The sequence below is a fragment of the Emydura macquarii genome, unplaced genomic scaffold (assembly GCF_026122565.2).
Source record: "Emydura macquarii macquarii isolate MOO-44397 ecotype Brisbane River unplaced genomic scaffold, CSIRO-AGI_Emac_v2 contig_1947, whole genome shotgun sequence".
Lineage (NCBI taxonomy): Eukaryota > Metazoa > Chordata > Testudines > Chelidae > Emydura > Emydura macquarii.
Genome location: NW_027132084.1, coordinates 177,083 through 199,949, shown reverse-complemented (window position 1 = coordinate 199,949; position 22,867 = coordinate 177,083). Strand labels below are relative to the sequence as shown.

The 22,867-nt window shown below is 37.7% G+C and overlaps 1 protein-coding gene across 2 annotated transcripts in view; it reads left to right on the top strand.

Annotated features, from left to right (window-relative positions):
- Nucleotides 1–22,867, top strand: part of TRAPPC9 (trafficking protein particle complex subunit 9) — a 420,270-nt gene that overhangs the window by 267,560 nt on the left and 129,843 nt on the right. For both annotated transcript variants that reach the window (XM_067558312.1, XM_067558311.1), the window contains one exon: nucleotides 16,099–16,241. In XM_067558312.1, the coding sequence (XP_067414413.1) occupies nucleotides 16,099–16,241 (143 nt within the window). The remainder of the gene's footprint in view (nucleotides 1–16,098; nucleotides 16,242–22,867) is intronic.

Genomic DNA, 22,867 nt, shown 5'->3' with positions numbered 1-22,867 from the left:
GGTGGTGGTGATGGTGGATTTGGGTAAAATTGATGCTTACTGCTGGGCATGTAACTTGGATATAGGTAGGAATATTTGAAGATTATATGCTATCACAGTATGTAATTTTTAAATGTCAAGCCCTGATCCCATGACACATTACCCTCATCAGTGAGATTGCTTTACATAATCAGTTTAGGAACTTGTATTTGGAAAAGAAAGCTCGTACATTTTTTTTTTTCCAATTTAAGTATTTCAGTGCTCCTTTCCATACATCCCCAGCACAGCAAATACTATGGCTGTCATTAGTGTCATAGTCAACATTTAGTAAAAGTCATCACTTAAGTGTGATATCTTAGGAGTGTGGTAACTTATTTCCTGTTTTCAGTTGAATATTGAAGTTGAATGATGTGTCTGAGGTTTCTTTACAATATATGAGTTGCTAGTCTGATTATGAAAAACATCTGGCTAATAAATATAATTTTTCAAGATTAAAGCTGTAGCAAATCATAAAATGAATCTTATTTCTAAAGATGTGATATATATCATACTTAAGTATATTTTCGCTACATTGAATTTACTTTTTTCTGCATAGGCCATATTAAGGGTAATGGACATTGCACAACTAGATCCTATACGTGTCAATGCAATTTTAGCTTGGTGCACGGGTAACCATTGCTCTGTAAAACAGACTGAAATATCTTGAGCATTAATCCGTGTATGGAATACAGCATTCTATTTTTATATTGGTAAACTCATACAAGAAAAAATATTTGCACATGTATTTTGTGTCTGTCATTTTTCCACTATATTGTATTTTCTTTTGTAAATGATCGATCCTGATGTGCATCCTTTTCAACAGTTTTGGATTTAAGGGTCTCGGAATACATCCTCTTCTGTGCCAGGATATGGGTAGGCACTGTCCTTTTCATTCTCTGGTGTTGAAAGAGCAGGTTCTTCTGTCCTCACCAGTTGGCCTAGCACTCCTCACTGCACTCTGCAGTTTGAGTCCCATTGTTGACTCTTATGTGTTGGGCCTGTGATCTGGCTTCACCTTCTTTATTGAACTCCAGGGGTTGAAGATTCTGTTTATCATATTCCTCCTGACATTGCATTTTTATTTTACGACATCACCTCTGATTTGTCCTGATTATTTCCTCCGAGTTATTAGAGATTAAGCCTGACGATTGGAATCCAGATTCAAATTTTCTCAAAATGTATAAATATTGGGAGTTAGCGTTTTGATTTGGCCTGACATAAAGATGGGGGAAGAAGAAGCTTTAAAGTTAGGATTGAAAGTTATGAAGTGTTCGTGTGCAGCTGTGTGTGGGTACAAGGTGAGAAGGGCATTTAAGTATTAGCCTGTCTATATTTGCTACATAGCTTGGGGATTCTTGTAAGTGGATGTCACTGTGAAATTGCATCATGAGGTATGAGATTTAATAAGAACATAAAAATGGCCATACTGGGTCAGACTAATGTCTATTTAGCCCAATATCTGGTCTTCCGGCAATGGCCAATGTCAGGTGCTTCAGAGGGAATGACCAGAACTTGTAATCCTCAAGTGATCTATCCCGTCACCCATTCTGAGCTTCTGGCAAACAGCGATCCTGGCGCATCCTGGCTAATAGCCATTGATAGACCTATCCTCCAGTAACCTAACCAATTCTCTTTTGAACCCTGGTATAGTCTTGGCCTTCACAACATCCCCTCGCAGTGAGTTCCACATGTTGACTATGTGCTGTGTGAAGAAATAGTTCCTTTTGTTTGTTTTAAAACTGTTGTCTATTAATTTCATTTGGTGACCCTTTAGTTCTTGTGTTATGACAAGGAGTAAATAACACTTCCTTATTCACTTTCTCCACACCAGTCATGATTTTATAGACCTCTATCAAATCTCCCCATAGTTGTCTCTTTTCCAAACTGAAAAGTCCTAGTCTTATTAATCTCTCCTCATATGGAAGCTTTTCCTTACTGCTAATCATTTTTATTGCCTTTTTCTGTACCTTTTCCAATTCTGATATATCTTTTTTGAGATGAGACGTACAGATCTGCACATAGTATTCAAGATGTAGGCGTGCCATGGATTTATAAAGAGGCAATATGATGTTTTCTGTCTTATTATATATCACTTTCCTAATGATTCCCAACATTGTTAGCTTTTTTGACTACCGCTGTGGATGTTTTCAGAGAATTATCCACAATGACTCCAAGATCTTTCTTGAGTGGTAACAGCTAATTTAGACCCTGTCGTTTATATGTATAGTTGGGATTATGTTTTCCAGTGTGCCTTACTTTGCATTTATCAACATTGAATGTCCTCTGACATTTGAAGTGCCAAAAGCGTTTAGCCTATTACACCCAAGACTTTTCGGTGGGACAAATCGCCGATGGCAAACCTCACTGAACAAGTGGTCAGTGGTGTTTGAAGGATACCCACAACTCTAGAACGCTAAGGCAGGTTCGCATATATCCCCTTTTTGAAAGACAGCCAATGATGCTGGAAAGGAGACGCACACAAATGGTTTTATGATATGAAAGATTCTATTAATACCACAAACAAAGAAACAATAAGCATTCGCCCCAACCAGCGGTGTGAGCACCCAAAGCTGCTTAAAGTTCTCTTAATTGGAGTATGTTGGAGCGGAAAGAAAAAAAAAAAAAACATGGCAAACTATTTAGATTCTTAACCACATAGTAGTTTTTATTTATCAGCTCACTAGTACAACAGCTAGCAGCTTAAGTGATTTATTTTACCACAAATCGTCCTCTCTTATTCTCTTACAAATCCTTAAAACACAAATAAAACTAAAAGAGCAGAAAAGAGTTATACATACAAAACTGACAACAGTTACTGTTACCGTTACACTTATAATATCTCCTGGAATGCAAGTAGAATTAGTATTTTTAAACAAACATTGACATTGACTACTTACCACATACACGAACAAACTCAATTGCAGCAGAAACAAAAAGTTTTTCATGACCTGGTCTATTGATTTAGAATTCTATTTTTCATCCAGGTGGAACCTCTATCATATTCACACCCAGGTTGTTATCCGCAGGACGAGTCCCAACAGGTTATCAGCTAAATTACCTGACTATTTTAGGCGACAAGCTGGAGGGAGGCGTGACGGTTGTTCAGGCCCTCTATGCAGTGCGATTCTGGTGCATCCCTTTCTTGATGTGAGGCTCTGCGATTTGGGCCTGCCTGACAAACCCCTTTTATCTCTGCTCCGGCCTATACGTCCGCCAAGCCAATTATGGACATTTTTTCCATCACTTTGACGGCTCGTCCTTGGAAGATCCCCAGGTCAAAGGTCTGTTACTGACCGGACATAACTTGCCAATTAAAAGTTGCAGCGACTGCAAACTTCCAAATTTGGGCCTGGAACTGCTGTGCTTGGAAGATCCACTTATTCCAGGTTCACTTGGTTACTTTCGTTCATAACTTTTTGCTGCCTTTGAGTTCTCCGTATATGGCTTGTAGCTTACTTCTCTCAAAAATGGACTTGGGGCATACATTGTACAAATGAGTTTTCATCCCGTTACAACATCATTTTGTTGCCCAGTCACCCACTTTTGTGAGATCCCTTTGTAACTCTTCACAGTTTGCTTTGGACTTAACTATCTTGAGTAATTTTGTATCATCTGCAAATTTTGCCACATCACTATAAGTAATCACAAATAATAAATTTACAATCACTACTAGAGTGAAGTAGGCTTGTGTTTAGTTCTGGCTTGGTGGCAGTACTTAATAGTATCTCTACCTGCTTCTGTTGTTCCTGCTTGTGTACGTACTTTTTTCTCTTGCTCTTCCTGTATCAATAGTAACACTAATAGGTTTTCCTGTACACTTGTAGCATGACTTAAAGCTCCAAGATTCTTAATATATTTAGTCCCACTCTGGTATCATGTTTTATAGCAGGCATTATTTTTGTCAGTGCATACGTCTTGCGAGAGCGCATATATCTGGTAATTTCAAGATTTTGCTAATAGACTGTTAAAGTGGGCTTGTAGTACTGGATGCCATTTTTCTTTTTGATCAGTGTTGATTGTAGAGACTTAAATATGAATAATTAAAATCCCAATACTTTCCTATACTTCAAGAGTATAACTGTGATGTTGGCCTCTTGTGGAGCCATGGTGAGATTGCTCAATATAGGGTAAACTAAAGAATGGGGCAGGCAAACCCCCAAATACTGATGGCTATTTCTAAAAAATTAGATTCACCAGGCCAGCAATAAACTGCTTGTCATTACCTTACTGGTTATCCGGAAGCCAAAACACAGTCCCCTTAAAGCCATCCAGTCCTCTGGCTTCTACCCAGACAGCCAAGTCAAATATGAAGGAGATTACTGAAAATTTTTGTCCATTATATGTAAATATATTCTACCAATCCCAAAGGACCGGACATATTACCAACCAGCTCAATGAATATTTTAGATCTCACCCAAATGCATGCTTAAAGCCAATGCTTATTAACTAAACTAATTTTAAAAAAAAAAAAAAAAAAAAGAGAGAATATTGGTTAAAAGATCATTACACATAGAAATGGGAATAAAGTCAATAGGTCAGTTTCATAGTAGAGATGGTAGCTGAGTTGTGCAAGCTCTTTCAGGATCAGACTTGTAACAGTGGTGGAATAAAGAGCTAATTTGTAAAGTCTCTCTGGAAATTACACAAACTGGTTAGTGATCATCAGTCTTTGTTTAGAACTTCCTTGTTAGAAATCCAGGCCATGGAAATGAAGACAAAATGGTGATGTTTCCAGGGCCTTATGTACTTTCTGCCATGTGAGTGGATGCTCTTTATTTTAGCTTGTGGAAATTCACAAGCGCAAGATGGAGTCCAGGTCAAGTCACATGTCCTCCATGCTTTTTTGAGTCGTAGGAGTGGCCATTACCCATATATTGCCTAAAACGTCCATAGGAAGGCTCATTGGATGGGGATAAGCTCCTTCTATGGCCCATAGTGAGAGTTATGTGTCCTTTGATGGGCCATCAACTCTCATTGTTCATTCACACTGTAGCTAGACTGTATACAAACTGTTGCCCCAGGAGCAAACACATTTGAAATCCAGAGGGAACATCATATTTATAGCTTTCAATTCAAAGATGATATATAATATAAGCAGAATAATCATACTCAGCAAATCATAACTTTTCCATTGATACCTTACGTGTTATACTTTGTAGAAGATTTGTTGCAATTATATAAGAGTGGTAGCAACAATGATATGCCTGTCCATATTTTAATCATACAACATCACAATAACCTAGAGAAATAAATGCACACATGAGCACACACAGAGTATTAGTATTATTCATTAAATAATACTGGGTTGGATCACGCTCTCTGATATTCTTTCCTTATCATTTCATTCTAGTTTTGTGTTTTGTCCTTCTACAAAATGAGCTTTTGGGCCAGCCTACAAATGTAGAGGATCCACAGGCAATCCCTTTGTGGGCCAAATCCCTGCCAGGTTTCTTTCCTCCCCAATACCTAGCAGCACAATACCAATGGAGCCATGTTACAAGGGACTCCCTGGGCTTCAGCTATCCCAGGAACTCCCCATTGTGTAAGGTGCTCATTGAGAGAGATAATACAGTCCTAAGCTGAGAAATATCTGCTTGGCACAAAAATGGATGATGTGCATCTCACAGTCCTCAGCCAGTCATTCTTTGTTCTTTCTTCTCACAGATATCTCATCTCTATGGAGAACTCTGTAGATCCTGGCAAGGGAGTGAATAACACAATTTAGGTGTCTGGAACTCCTTTCTGATGAGGGGTGTCCTCTTTGCAGGTTGTGTGTAGGGTCAGATCAAATGTTACTAATGATAATAGCAGGGCTCTGGGAATAGAGATTGCTGGATTCTCTTCCTGATTCTGCCACTAACTTGTAGCATGTTCTTGGAAAAGTCTCTGAATTACTCTCTGCCTCAGTCTGTCCATTTGTGAAATGGATTTAAAAGCACATATGTATTTCAGAAGGAGGTTGAAGGCTTGCTCATTATTTGTAAAGTGAGATCCTCAGATGGGAAGGTTCTCTATGCAGTAAGTACAAAATATCGTCATTGGATATTGATCAGCTTTTCTAATGGAAATATTGTGTCTCTTAATGGAAATGTTTGTTTGTTTTAATAGGTTATTTCCTTTGATTACTCTGCTTCAAGCTAGCCTCATATTTGACGGTGCATTAGTATCTTTTATTCAGTATAACATTAATTACACATTGCAGATTTTATAAGGATGGAAAAATACATTTAATTAAGGCCAGAATTTGTTGGTCTTCTTGTTGCTTAATATGTTTGTCTTTCCATTTTCCATAAGCAACAGTTAATGTAGGTATACAGCATTTTTCATTACTAAATGGGAGTAAGTGGAAATTTTAGTAATTGTTTGCTTTAACAGTGTATCACTCTGAATACAATTCAGCTGTTTATTAATAGACCTAAATTTCATTGTCAATGTGACCTGGTTTTTTACAGAATGCATTTGATGATGCTGAGCAATTAAATATGTTCTGCATTACTAAAGAAAAGCTGCAGATTTCTAAGGCTTTTTGATTTTTCTTATCAGCCCTAATTATATTATTAGGAGGTGTTTAGTAGCAAGTGATATTTCCCTATAACCTCCATTTCCATATGTTCTTTAGTTACAGAAATGTGTGAAGTTTGGTTGCAGCCTGAGTGTGTGCTATCTTACATTTTTCTTGCACTACATTCCTAAAAATTGGTGCTCAAACTTTATACATACACAGAGGTGAGCTTTAAAACTAAACATTTTCAGGTAGACCATTCCTTTCTGAGAATTACTGTAGTCTTTTTGCTAGTTTGCCTGAAATAATAATGTAAGCATTTAAAAACCTTATTTGGCTTAGTTCCACTTTAAACAAAATAAATTCCCCCAATTAACTAGCATACAAAAATTGTTGAACCAATGGACACATGCTTAACTTCCCAACACATGACATTGCCTTTCATCTCTTCCCTTTTCTACGCTCCTTTGTATGTTCTCTTGCATTGTTAACTGTTAAGGGTAGGGTCCTTGTCTTACCTGTCTATAATATCCTTAGCAGATTATAGGATCTATATAAATAATAACAATAACAATATCCTGTAAACTAATGTGGAAGCACATCCTTAGCTGATGTACATTTTCTGCCTACTTCTGAATACAGTATACAAAACCAGGCATGCCCTTTTTGCATGGTGTAATTACATTAAAATGCTAGTAAAAAATACCCCAGTACCTGAAAAGACATGCTCTTGAACATTGTATCCTTCTGTTGTCTTTGTCTAACACAATGGTTTTAAGGAGTGTTAGAAATAAGGCTAAGTGAGGGTAGGAGCTTTTGATAATTCCACCTGTTATTGTTAACTAGGAATCTTCATTGCCCAACATTAAAAGTAATTTGATAAACTTGATGGTTTATGTGACAGTTCGTTCTTTTGATAATTATACTTTGATTTCTCTGCATATTATTATATTATATTATCTTACAACCCGAGATACGTAGAGACAAGGATTTCCAGAATCAGGCAGAGTGAGAGTAATTGTGTTAAAAAATTAAGTTCCACTGTCTGTGGAAGCTTGGTGAACAAAATGATTCTAGAGAATTACTACCATAAATATTTCCAGAGGGGTAGCCGTGTTAGTGTGTATACAGCAAAAACAACAAGAGTCCTGTAGCACTTTAAAGACTAACAAATTTAATTTCTGCAGGCATAAGATTTCATGGGCTGTAACTCACTTCATCATATGTAGGGGATAGATAGTGATGGCTAGGTTCCTCAAAGGTCTGGAAAGGCTTTTCCTGTCAATAAGGGAGCCTTCTCCTCAGTGGGACTTGAACTTGGTCCTTTCGAGACTCACCGGACTGCCCTTCAAACCTATGGCCTCGTGCTCCCTTACTTACGTGTCCTGGAAGGTTACCTTCCTGGTCGCAATCACGTCTACCAGGCGAGTGTCGGAGATCAAGGCATTAACATTGGAATTGCCCTACACGGTGTTTTACAAGGACAAGGTCCAACTATGCCCGCACTCGGCCTTTTTTGCCTAAGTTGGTCTCCCATTTTCACCTGAATCAGGAGATCTTCCTACCTGGTTTTTTGCCCCATACCACACAGCTCCAGTGAGGAGAGGTGTCTGCACTCTCTCGACGTGAGGAGGGCCCTGACTTTTTACATCGACAGGACTGAGACCTTCCGTCGCTCTACACAGCTCTTCGTGGTGGTTTGGACCTGATGAAGGGTCTTCCGGTTTCCTCGCAGCATTTTTCAAAGTTGATCATGGCCTGCATCCAGGCTTGTTATGAGCAGGCTGGCGTTGTGCCTCTGGTGTCCTTGATAGACCACTCAACGAGAATTCAGGCATCATCTGCGGCCTTCCAAGCGCACATCCCCATACTGGACATCTGCAGGGCAGTTACCTGGTCCTTGGTGCATACCTTCGTGTTCCACTATGCTTTGAGGCAGCAACCTCGGGACAACACTGGCTTCGATAGAGCGATTCTTTAAGGGTCACATCCATGAATTCTGCCCACCTTCAGAGACACTGCTGGTGAGTCATCTGAATTTGGAATGGACATGAGCATGCACTTGAAGAAGAAAGAACGGTTTCTTACCTTGTAACAGTTGTTTTTCAAGATGTGGTGTTCATGTCCATTCTACACCCTCCCTCCTTCCCCATAGTCGGAGTTCCAGGAAGAAGGAACTGAGATGGAAGGGAAACCGGCGGTGCCTATATGTGTGCGCTGTTGCAAGGAGCACTAGAGCCAGCTTGTATGGGTAGCACTAAGAGAAAAAGTTTTTCAGCACTAGTGCATGTGGCGAGCACACACACCTAAACTGGGAATGGACACGAACGAGGTAAGTAACTGTTCTTTACTTGGTGTAAAATATAGGTGAACCAGACATTTATCTTATTGCAGATTTCTAGCTAGTTCTATTCGATTCCATGGCAAAGTGAGCAGCTGCTAGTATTATTAAAGACCTGAAATCCAAACTTTCCTGCTGTGAGTATGAGTCTATATTTTTTTGGTAAACTGAGATTTTGTCTTTTTTAAGATATCTACCACCTCTTCCATCTCTAGTTTTACATGCTATTTGTTTAATTTGGGATTAATCTTGAAATCATCTAAAAAATCCAGTGCTTGACACTAAGGACTCTGTATAATTGTCAAAGGAAAGAAATGTGATTTAATAATACCTTCTGACGTGCAACTCTTTCAGTAAATGTGTGTTTTTGTGACCTGATGGAATGCGAATGTGTAGGTATCCGAGAAGTGTAAAAATGTAGTATTGTATAGAAAACTTAATTCTGTGATCTCCAAGGAGAATCCCCATTGTTTCTGTTGCCCTTTTTCTTTTATAAATCACTTATGTTGTTTTACCTAATCCTCCCTGTTGTTGTGCATTTGAGGCATTTTCATTTTTAATGTGGTTGCCACAGGACAGTGACACAAACATAAGAGGCTTCTAATGTCACTCTAAAACATTTCTCTCCTCTTTCCCTTTGATGAAAAAATACAGAATAGTTCCCATCCCCAGGTAATTTCTCTCTTAATTCTGAGTGTGTATGTTGGATCTTATAATGCTCTCAGGACTAAGTTAAAAACCTGGTTCTGACACTAAATTCCTCTGTGACTTAATAAAATTGGGCAAGTGCCCAGGTCAAAAATTCTGTCAGGTACACCATTGTAAATTCTGAGTAACTCCACTGAAATTTCACCATCTGTACACAGGGGATACTACAATTTATCTCACCACTCAGAAGGGTATTGTAAAGCTTAGTTAATGTTTGCAAAGTCCTTCGCAGATTAAAAGAACTATACAAATTCTGCTTGCTATCATTACTTTGAACAGCTTCAGGAATTTGAATTTATTTTAGATCAATACATTTGAAATAATGAAATAAATTAATTAAAATTGTGACCTACAGTGCAGAGTCTGGGCAAGTTGCTATTTTGATCTGCCAAGAAAAATCAAATAGAAGCTATACATATACAGTATAAGGTATTTCTTCTTGATAGCTCATTTCTGTGAATTCCCAGAAAACTAAATTGAAAGATACTACATTGATTTACACATAATCTGGTGGTAGGTGATGTAGATGTCCCATTTAAAAAGAAGTTCCTGCACTATCTAGCATAGCAAGATCAGTCCCATGCAAGATAATTGGGTGGCTCCTATGGGACTTGATTAATATGGAATTAAAGGAAGGTAATATAATTAATGCCGATCAGTCTTGGTTTATGGAAAATCTGTCAAACTAACTTGATATCTTTTTTGATGAGATTATAAATTTGAATGATAAAAGCAATAATATTGGTATAATATATTTATACTTCTGTTAGGTGTTTGACTTAATATCTCACAACGTTTTGATTAAAAAAATTAGAATGATATAAAATTAATGTGGTGTTGTAGCTATGTTGGTCCCAATATATTAGAGAGACAGGGTGGGTGAGGTAATATATTTTATCTGATCAACTTCTATTGGCATTGTCTCTCTCACGAACAGCAGTTGGTCCAATTAAAAATATTATCTCATCCTTCTGTCTCTCTAATAAAATTAACATGACATGCTTAAAATGGATTGAAGGCTGGCTAACAGATCGGTCTCAAAATGTAATTGTAAATGGGGAATCATCATTGAATAATATGTGTGTCTCAAGTAGAGTCCTTCAGAGATTGGTTCTTGGCTGTATGCTGTTTAACATTTTTATCAATGACTTTGAAGAAAACACAAAATCACTGATAAATTTTACAGATGACACACAAATTGGGGGAGTGTAAATAAGGAAGAGGACAGGTCAGTGATCCAACTGATCCGTATTGTTTGGTAAACAGGGTGCAAGCAAATAATATGTTTTTTAATATGGCTAAATGTAAATGTATCTATGTAGGAATAAAGAATATAGGCCATACTTAAAGGATGGGGGATTCTATCTTTGGAAGCAGTAACTCTGGAAAAGAGTTGGAAGTCATGGTGGATAGTCATCTGAACATATACTCCCCATGTGACGCTGTGGCCAAAAGGCTAATTAGATGAATGAACAGGGACTCTCAAGAAAGAGTAAAGAGGTTATTTTACTTTTGTATTTGGCACTGGTGTGACTGCTATTGGAATACTATATCCAGTTCTGGTGTCGACAATTCAAGAAGGACTTTGATAAATATGAGAGATTTCAGAGAAGAGCCACAAGAATTATTAAAGGATTAGAAAACATGCCTTATAGTGAGAGACTCAAGGGGCACAGTCTATTTAGCTGAACAAAGAGAAGGTTAAAGAGTGATTTGATTGCAGTCTATAAGTACCTACATGGGGAACAAATATATAATAATGGGCTCTTCAATCTGAGAGAGAAAGATAGAACATGATCCTGTGGCTATGAGTTGAAACTAGATACATTCAGACTGAAAATAAAGCACGTGTTTTTAACAGTTAGGAAAATTAACCATTGGAACAATTTACCAAGGGTCACGGTGGATTCTCCATCACTGGCAATTTTAAAATCAAGACAGGATGTATTTCTAAAAGAGATGCTGAAGGAATTTTTTGGCGGAAGTTCTGTGGCATACCAGGGGTGTCCAACCTTTTAGCTGCTGCTCCCAGCTGGTTTGGGGCTGAAGGGGAGGGGCTGTTGCTGCGCTCTGTCAGCCGACTCGGGGCTGGAGGAAAGGGGCAGCTGCTGCACACTCCCCCCCCCCCCCCAATCGGCTCGGGGCTGGAGGTGTGAGGCTACTACTATGGCCCCGTGGGCTGGATAGCAGTCTTCAGTGGGCCAGAGTCTGGCCCATGGGCCGTGGGTTGGACAACCCAGTGTTATACAGTAGGGCAGACTATATAATCACATAATGGTCCCTTCTGGCCTTTGAATCTCTGAATCTGTGAATGTGATGGGCATGGGAAAACTAACACCTTAGCATTATGCACAAGCAAATGGGACAACTCAGGGAATTTCCTTTCCAACAAGGCTTCTGTGGATTTATCTCTAGAACAGGAAAAACCTTAAAAGTATTGTTAAAGCAAAATTTTTTCGATGTTTCCTGAGAAATGCAAGCTACATTCAAGCTGATACCTTACAAAGTTTGAACACCATAATGTCATTTGGAGACCAGTCAATTATTACAGGAAGCATTCAGTCGTAATAGTACAATGGCACGAACAGTATTTTTGGTAATTAATTTTGCCTCTTTAAAAAAGGTTTCTGCTCTGAAAAGTGTGTTCAAGAATTTCCTTACCAAATGTTTTCAGTTTACAATTAACTGATCGTTATGCCTGCCTTTTCTGAAAGCACAATCTGGGTTCTACAACTCAAGTTAGTTTCTTTCCCACTTGTGTATCATCATCAATAGTAAAGATTCTGCAGGCAAAATTATCATCTCAGTGACACCTGTGCAACCCCATTGCTTACTATAGGCTTGGACTGGTTTGATTAAGAGATACTTGGTAAGTAATTCTGTTGATGATGCTCAAGTTGAATAGAATTTGCAGCTTAGTCTCTTTTAGTTGTGTTGTTTCTTCAGGGCTAATAGGAGTAAATAGCAAACAGTACTTATTATAGTCTTGCGGTAGAGAGACTTTACTTAAGTTTGTATCAAATTTTCTGTTTTACAAGGTCTCTATTTATGTCTCACATTTTTAATCTGACCTTTGTTATTGTACCCATGCTATAGGGAATTTGTACCAAATTTCAACCACTAATTAATTATGTTGTTGGGTTAACATTTTTTTGGGAAAACTGGAACAGTAGAAAAACCTGATTTCCACACAGCAGTGCATATTTAAAGGTTCCTGCTGCTGCCTGAGATTTAACATTGTGACATCAGAACTAATCAGCCACTCGTCTCTCAAACTGTCCGTTTTATTTGCGTATTTGAGGAGAGCACTGGTTGCCTACCTGGTAGTCATGACAACAGCTGCCTTTGATAACTGGTTTACCTCAGGCTACCATAACATTGTTACAAAGAAGGGTCACAGGATGAATTATAATGAGAGCAGACTGAGTTTTAACGAGCTCCTGCTGTGCTCTTTTGGGTTTGTGCTGTGGTAAATTATACCATTTTTTTTCACAGAGTAATTGTTACTTTCCTCAAAAAGGGCTACATGAAAATAAGATATAAAATCAAAGCTCCTTTAATGTATATTTTTATATACTTACAAATCTATAGCTTTCTGAATATTTACCTTTTTCAAAAAGCAGGGAATTATAGATCTGAGTCCCTACTCAGTTTTCTGTTACACAATTAAAAAATAAGTTATTTAAAAGTTGCAGTAAAACTGAAGTTGCAGTAAAAAAAAAAACCTGTTTTATTTGAATACAGTTTAGTTTAATTATTTGCAATATATTGGTCAACATGGCACTTAGCTTCACAAAGTTAACAGTGGCAATTAAATATACACTGAAGACAACAATTGTGTACGTGCTTTATTATTTAAATAGCATATGTATGACAGTTTTTCTGTTAAAAACTAAGGAGATTTTGCACACAAACTTTGTTTAATGCTAAGGTTATTCTTAAGAATAAATAAAATAATAAAAAGTTAGGCAATAGAAGGGTAAGTGAGGCAATGTGAAAGGATTAAACCTTTGCACAGTCAAGCAGTCTCAGGTTAGGAAATGTCAAAATGAATGTTGCTCAGGCATTCAACCTTAATTCGGACCCTTTGTGTGTATGCCTTATGATGCAGTGTTCAATTACATAATCATGTATTATTTTTTACATGGGATGCCTTGTTCATTCAGTACATGGGATGGATCTGCTCTGGGGATCAGTAGGGTTGTATAGGGAAGGAGTCTGTTGTCTATATGACTCCTTCCTCATTTGTTGCAGAAGTTGGAAGATTTGTAGTAAATGAGGTAGTGGACTGCAGGAAGAGAAAGGATGGTCTGAATGTTAGGGCAGCTGAATGTCATTCTGGAGACTTGGATTTATCTTTGCCTCTGCCACAGAGTTCGTATGTGTTACTGCACAAGTTACACCAAACTTTTCACAGTCGCTTCTGTATATAATTAAAGGCCGTATCATAATTCATATTCCCAAGGGACTGAGTTCAGGGTGCATGGGCAATGTTCATGCTTGGAATTTCCTAATTTGAGACTGGGGCAGGTGTGACATTCTTCTTATGATTTGCTCTGTTACATGCTATGGCACAACCAATGACATCAAATCATCACCCAAATATTGCTCAGGAAAGTCCCTGGTCAAACAGCAATGGAAATAGTTACTCTGAAAAAGTGACTGTTTTCAGAGCCACTTTAAAAGAACTGTAGGCTCTACGAATTTGCCCGTTCAACACACTGAACTTGAGAATGCTTGAGTCTCCAACCTTCTAATTCTTTTGAATCTTTAACATATTTCCTAATTTTTTTATGGTTTTGTTTATTGATGAGAGCAACCTTAACTAACATTAAATGAAGTTTTTTGTTTGAGAATTTTTATCGTGAAACTGTATAAATTTGAGCTGAATGCACCCAAGAAGCAGTTCAGCTTTGAAGGAGCTATTTTTACATTTTACTATTCAGAGTTGAACTGCATTTTAACATTTGGCTTTAGGGGCTGTTTTGGTTCATACTATGAAATAAAAGTACTTTTAAAAAAACTACTCCTACTTTTTGTTCCCAATAAAGAGAGCCTTCTAAAGAGCTACCTGTTGTAGGTATTTGAATATATTGAACTGTTTTTCAGTATAAATGCATGCAATATCAATCTGATTGTACAGAACAATGAAAACCCTACCCTATCAACTTTATACAACAGCATGCCATGAATATTATAGCAATAAAGTAAAGCATAGAGATCAATGATTTTCATTGCAGAATTCCTAATTATATGTTGAATTTCTGTTTGAAATTATGACTTAGTCTTAAGCAGTATCAGCTCTTTGAACTTGATGATTCCAGCTCTGTTTTTTGTTAATTAAGCCATCTGGAAAAGCAGAATGAAATTGTTTGTTTATAGTGGGTCTGCATTTTTTTTGTACTTGCTATTGATCAACTCCTGAAGTGACATAAGCTTAGGTTCATTAACTTCAAATTACACATTATTATAAAAGCAGTAGAAGTAACTGCATAGAGTGCCCAGTGGCGGCTACTTTTGATATTATAAGTACTGCTTTGGAGCTATACTGGGAAGCAAAGTTAAGCTACACTGTTCTGGATGAATTGTGACTGGAATAACATGATACCTAGGCACATACTTATTGGAGAATATTGAACTGCTAAACAACTTAAATCCTGCTGGAATTTTGTTATTAAAATTAATAGTTTCCATCTCCTAAATATGACCTGAAAATACAACAGTGTCAGTACACTTCACCACATGAAGTTCCTTCAAAACTGGGAAATTTTCCATCAGTTCTGGTCTCTGATTGTTCCTGAGTGCTTTTTGAGTAAGCAATAGCACCAGATACTTTCAGATCTTGTAAAATGCTTTGTGGAGCTTGAAGAGGGAACCCCCTGATTGATAAGTGATGGCATCTAGTATGTGTAGCTGGCATCATTGATGTGATATTGCCTTTTTTTTTAAATCATGGTGGTTAAAGTTGTACCATATGCCAATGTGTTAGAACTTTTTTGGGCAACTCCTGGTTTTCCACACTAAGACCTCTGTTGCAACAGCCAGTGTAACTTGGATTTGGATCCTCCAGAGCTGTTTTGTGAATTGGAGAGCACACAGTGAAATGGGAAATGATATGATGGGAACCAGCAGAGGAAGCTCATTAAGGAAAAAAGTTGTGATTCTAGAGTAGCACTCACCAAATTCTGTAGAATTAGCACCAATAAAGCAATAAATTAGTGGCTGAGAACCCCTACGCACACGAGATACACCCATCATTGTAATGTTTGTTAGCCAGTAAGGTGCTACTGTAAAATAGGTTTTAAGAAAGGAAGAGATTGTTGTCGTTTAATGTATGAATGACAACTTTGATTCTAGAGCTACCAGAATTTTTGTGACATGATACAAATCAATTTTCATGTGTCTATAATGACGTCTATTAAGACTAGTGTAGAAATTTTGCCATTGACGCATGACCTAATTTGACTGAGCAGTTATGATGCACAGAAATGAGCCATAGTTAATAACTCATTTACCATTATTTTTCCAGACACTGGAAGCCATTTTGAATTTCAAGTACTCGGGGGGACCAGGACATGCTGATGGCTATTACAGGAACATCTCTCTGGGCCTTCATGTGGAAGTAGAGCCATCTGTCTTCTTTACACATGTCAGTACCCTTCCTGCAACAAGGTAAATCTTCTTCTGACCCCTGTATATTCAAGTCATTGTCTTAAGTACATCTGACTGTCATAGGTAGACCGTCCTGCAACCCAAGATATAAACAGCAACACATAGACAGAAGCTGCTGAATGGAATTAATAAGATGTATGGAGAGATCTGGAACCACTAGATATTTTATAGGATACCAATCGTAAACTACCTCTAACTTAGAAAACCTGACTTTGTGGTTCAAGCAGTGATGTGCAATGGACAATTTCAAAAGTTCATATATTTTCATCTTGCTTTAATTTGAAAACAAAACATTTCCTTTTATATATCATATAGTGGGTATCTTCTTCTATGTCTCTTGACTGAAATTGTGACTGTTTTAGTGTTCTTGTCGGCTGTTTTAGACTATGTTGTGCATGATATTGGATACCAGTGAAAACAGTAACTTTCAGTCATTCTTTCCTAAGTGGATTTTTACCTTTTTTCATAGGTGATAAAATAAAGTTTATATTTATAGTGACTTTCATCCCAAGGATAGTATATAGAATAGAGTCAAACGTAAAAAATTTCAAACTTTAGGTGCCTACAGTTAATCAATAACACTTAATGGAAAGTACTTTTAATAATATTAGATGCTATTATAATCAGCTGATAAATATTAAAACCTCAACTCTTCATTTTATTTGAAGTATTATTTGAGCCAACGGTTATTTTATGAAAATTAATTGTGTATGTTAAAGATCTTCGAGTGATTGCAGCATTATGCTATAAAGGTTAGCACTGCTGCAGACCATGTTCAAAACCTTCTTACCACCCACGATTGGTCAGAGTGCATTGGCTTGCTTCTGCAAGTTTCTCTTTACAGGGAAATTTTCTTCCTTTCTGTAGGTAAAGTTAGTGGCCTTTGCTGGTGTGAAGATTAGTGTAGCTTTTCTTTGATATTTTTCTTGGAGCTTGGGTTCTGTCTATTCACAGGCTACTGACGCGCAGTACCAAAGTATGCCTCGGTCATTGGGTTTTAAGCCTTGTGCTGGCTGCAAGAACTTTGTGCTTGTGATTGACTTGCATTCCACCTGCGTTAAGTGCCTTGTAAGGGTCACATTTGAGACTGCCAGATTTGCAAGAACTTCAAACCCCCAACAAAAAAGAACAGAAGTGAGACTGCGTCACATCCTCATGGATGCCACTTTGTGTCCACCTTCTGACCCTTCCCACTTGGGGCAGGCATAGAGTATTTCATCGCTGGTGAGGAGCAGCCCTCCAGACATTGCTTCTGAAAGTCAGCACCAATTCTCTTCTCTGGTACTGAGAAAGATGTACAAAAGATCTGATCAAAATAGTAAACAACAGTAAGCACTCTGGAGGACAAGTAGAGTGTCCTCTGGGAAGTGAAACTGCCCGACCATGACCTCTTCTCATCAAGGGTGATCAACTCCAGCACCACTAGCGGATGACAGGCAAGCTCACTTGAGTAGTTGAGGAGGATATTGTCAGTACTGGCATTGTTTCTGAGCAGGACCTTGAAGACCAGACTCAGGGTTTGGAACCTTGTCCCATCACACTACAGGAGGATCAACCTCAGCATTCTCTGCGTTCTTCCTACTCATCACCTGCAGAGAATGTTTTCTCCTGAGATTCTTCACCTGTCCAGGATGACTTTAGGGATTATCAAGAACTTTTAAAAGAGAGTTTCTACTTCTTATTCCTGCATATGTCTGTGCTATGACACTGCCAATGTGCACCCTTCTAGCAGGAGGTAACGCACAGTACAAGATTTCAAGTGCTTCTGCAGTTTTTTGGCTCAAGTACCTATAAAAGTTATTTGTGGATCTGCAGCTTGGTCATTAGTAGGTAACTTCTTTACTTGTTATGATATATCTCAGCATTCCACAGATGCTGAGTAGTTCTTCAGTCATTGTTCAAGTTCATTCAGAAACTCACATCAGGACTGAACGGCTTGTGAGTCTCATAAAGTGGAGACACAAAGAATTAAAAATGCTTACTAATCTGTTCTGTAATTGTTGTTCTTCAAGATGTTGCACATGTCTATTCCATGACCCATCCCCCTTCCCTTCTATATTGGAGTCTGACCAGTCAGAAGGGACTGAAGGAAGTCGGGGGTGAAACCACGCTTTATACCATCGTGCGGCAGCAGAGGATGCCTCTGCCACCTCAACGGGTACCATGAAGGGAAAAATCTCTGACTTTGGTGCATTGGTTGTGCACACAATGGAGTGGAATGGACATATGCAACACATCTTGAAGAACATTGGTTACAGAACAGGTTAGTAATGTGTGGGCTCTTTTTAAAAGATTTTGTATATGCAGATTTTTTAGTTTGTATAGTCTGGTTGCTGTAGGTTAAATGCTATGCATCCCATACTACTTTTCATGCCAAACCAGGGAAAAAATACTAAGAAAGCCAAGATAATTGCAAAAGTCCAGTCCGGAGGTACCTAAACCCAAACTTCATCTCTTAAGGGAAAGAATGTGGAACATATGTAGACAGCTACAATTGGGGGGAGGAGGCAACTTCTGAAATATGTGTATCTTTCTAGAAATTACAAGTGTGTTCTTCAGTATGGTGTTTATATACAGTACTATAGTAGTCTGGTGAGGGTCTGGAGTGTGGGGAGAAACTACCCAGCCGGTGGTCAAGGGAGATGGTAGTGACATGGATAGGAGGCATCACCAGTTGCAAGAACCCCAACTTGACTTCATTAACAAATCAGGGGTACTTGGAAAAATATGTGATCATGTAACTAAAGATTGTGTCATCATGTATGCGCACCAGAGGGCTAAATTAAACCTAAGAAGAGTTCTAGTGCCCAGCACAACAGTGGTTCCTGGCTGCTGGAAGGAGCAATGGCATGGAAAATCCAGCTCAGCCACTGCAACCCTGGGCTGGAGCATGTAGCCAGTGCAGACAGAATCTTTGGAGAATTAGCTGCCACATTCTTTAACAAGCCTTTACTGATTGTATCCAGCCTGAGAATGTTTCAAAGGCTTATAACTCCACCAGATTTGGGTGGATGCTCATAGAGGCAGCAAAAGGCACATCTGTGACAACCAGACGACCCACCCTCTGCCAAATTTCAAGTCCCTGCTCCAAAGGATGTAGACAATAAAGCTTTTCAACAAAATGGTTGTAACTGTTTTTTAACATGGGTGACGCAGTATAGTTTTTCCTAATTTTATTCTTGGAAGTGGCTGAACCATTTTGGCTGAAACTTTCCCAGAAAATTCAGCCTGAGACACATGTGTCATGGACTATTTCATTCCAAATAGTTAAAGATTGGAAACGCTATATGCAACTGAAAACAGGGTCTTGTAATGGGAAATGCTGAACAACTTCAATACATATAGACTATGCAGGCAGCATTTCTAGCACACTTTATAATGTATATTGATAAAAAATAAGGCACTAACTGGTGACTCTTTCGTCCACCTACTGAGTGTGTTTTCTGTTAATTCAACAAAAGAGAAGCAGATTCCATTCTTTTGGTGTTATATTTTTAGTCTGAAAAAGTGCTTTGATGGGAAATGCTATTAAAATTTTTCTTGAAGTTGTTCATTGACCCACTGATACTGGAAGAATAGCCTTTCAAAATATCTTTTCCTTGCATTTACCCAGTTCTAGAACAGTCATTTAAAATTAACAGTGAATACAAACTGAAAGATAATTTTCTGTAACTTTAATCTCCTATGATTAAAAATCCAATCTTTAAAATAATTGAAGGCTGGTTGGCTTGTTTGTTTTTGTGTGTTTTAGAAATGAAAAAACGAGAGAACTATTTTTTCCCCCATTGAACTCTTGACCCATTGTAAAAATAGACTATATTAAGGAAGAGATATTTCAAAGCTAAGTTTTGAAGCTCTCATATTTCAGGTTATTACACTAGCTTATATTCATTTAATAGGATTTTAGAATCTGAATGGTAGACAAATGGAATGCCGCAAAGATGGTCTTTTATCTTTTTCAGTTATACAACATTCCTCTGTGTTTGATAATATTAACTCATTTGACAAATGTGCTAACTTCATTAATACTTTCTAAACTGGAATGTAAATTGCATGTTTAAAGTTTATAATTTACTTTTAGAAGTCCCTTATTTATGTTTATTTTCTAAAATACACCTCTCTCATTTGAGATGCAAACATGTTTAAGAATGCAATAAACCACATAGTTAACTTTTTTGTGATTAAGATATAGTTTTGTACATAAATGTTTTATACATTCGCATAGTCAAATCATGCAATTTTATTGCAAGGCTGAATTGCTGAATACTGTGGTGTTTAAAAATGATATGCGTAACACAATGGGGATAACTTTACTCTCTTTTTTTCAGTTGTGCTTAGTAAGTTCATACATGGTGCTAGATTAAAAATATGGTAAATGTAGTCAAATTGTGTGACTATATACTTTGGGGATTGTGTAAATGCTCGTAATCCAATTGCAGGGGTATTTACTTTGGTGACTCTGTAAATGCTCAGCAAAACAGCTATATTGTTTTACAAAAATTCCCTAGAACCTTGAAAAATTCTACAAACCTCTCCGAGGGGATCCAAAACTTACTCACTCAGATGGCTCATTGTATGGCAAAAGATCTGTTGTTGTCTAACCTATGTAAGAATAAGGCTTTTGAGCTTTTATAAACAATCTCCCCTCACCACTCTTCAAAAATAAAAATCATATTGACTATAATATCCAGGAAACATATTTCAATTCTACTTATTTTATACATATTTTATTCTTCATGATTTTTTTTTTCATTTTCTCTTTTGTCCAACAATCTCAAAAAGTTTTCTCCATGTGTTACTTATATCTCCCCTGTCAGACATGCCTTAGAGGTTTGTAGATGGGTAAATGAAAGCTCATGAAAGAAAGAATCATGAAGCAAGTCTGAGGCAAAGCTTTGAACCCAGCCAACTATAAGTCACCTGTTTTAAATCCCAGACTACATGCAGCTTTCCCAATGCTCATGAATGACAGGGCCTAAAGTTAGTCTTTTATTTTCTGAACTCAGGATGATGTTTGACAATTTAGTGCTGGAAAACTCCTAAGTTTATTTTTTTTTGTTAGGTAGTGGCCATTATCCTTATCCTAAAATAAGACTTTCCTATTCCTTAGTTATCATTCTGTTGCCAGTGTTCTATTGCACATGGAAATATTTTACCCTAAAAAAACCTTTTGTTACAGTGCTGTCTTGATTTGAAGTGAAGGCTTCCATGAGTCCAATTATGTACTTATGTATACCTTCTCTTCATAGTAGTAGGTGCTGGATATAATGGTCCCAGTTCAGCAAAGCACTTCAGCATATGCTTAACTATATTAATTAGCTTTAGTGCATCCCTATTCAATATACACATCAGAATGTAAAGGCAATGGAAGCTAAGCATGTACTCAAGTGATTTGCTGAATGGGATGGACTTCAGCACATGCCTAAGTCACTAAACTGACATTAAGTGCTTTGCTGAATACGAGCCAAAGACAATAAACGTATTTAAATCTTTAAACATATTTAAATCTTTCCTTCTAGACAGCTTATTTCTGTAGCTGCAGCTGTCCCTTTATTTTTACATACGTGAGTTGACTGCATATTCATGAATGCACTTCATTATTTTCCTGTGCTCCTCATCTCTCCCTATGTTTGTTCTGGGCCAGGAGTGGCCAAACTTACTGACCTTCCAAGACCCTGCTGGGCAGAATCCTCTAGCTCCACCACCCTGCCGCAGGGCAGAAGTTCTGAGCTCCCCACCACAGTCTGGTAGACGGAGGATGGGGGGACATTGGGGCTCCAAGAGCCACACTTTAACTGTAAAAGAGCTGCATGTGGCTCATGACCCACAGTTTGGCCACCCGTGTTCTATGCCAATGGTTTTAGTGATCAACAAAGTTATTCGCTAGCTCTTGTGCGTCTTTATATTGATTTCACAGCACCAAGCCAAGTAGTTTATCATACTATATTACATTTTAAAATGAAAAGTTGTGGAAATTTATCATTTTCCAAACACCTGTGAATGTTTATCATTAAGTAAAACACAATTTATTTCTTGATTTATTGATCTTTTCTCTGCTGGCTTCAAATACTTAAATGCTGTGACTTATAAGTCAAAGTTTGCACTTCCGCTTTCTCTCTTCACTTGACTTTTGAAATTAATTTGCCTTGAACTTCTATCAGATTTTGTTGCTTAGATTTTTTGTGAGATGTTAAACTGCTTTTATTTAGTTTTTATGAGATAGGTTGTGCTTTTATAACTCCACATTTTTATTTGGCAGTTCAGAATATAAAATAATGTTGGTCTAGTTTCCCTGGGTTCCAAAATATGCCATCCAAGTGTTCCTGATGAATTTGAAAGCAACTGGGAAACACATCATCTTATTACAGCTAACAATGTGGCCTGTATGTTGAAACTCAGTATTTTTTTTTACTTACTAAGAGATAATGTTCCCCACATACTTACCTACTACCTTTAGTTGTTGGTGAGAGAGAACAATGCTACTCAAGTGATCAGGTGGAAAAATACTATGCAAACTTTTTCTTCAGTTCCCTTATGTTTCAAATAGATTTAAATTTGGGAAATGATCTTTCGTGTATGATGTCTTAGATACCAAGGTGATTGATGTCTTAGAAATACTCAAGATA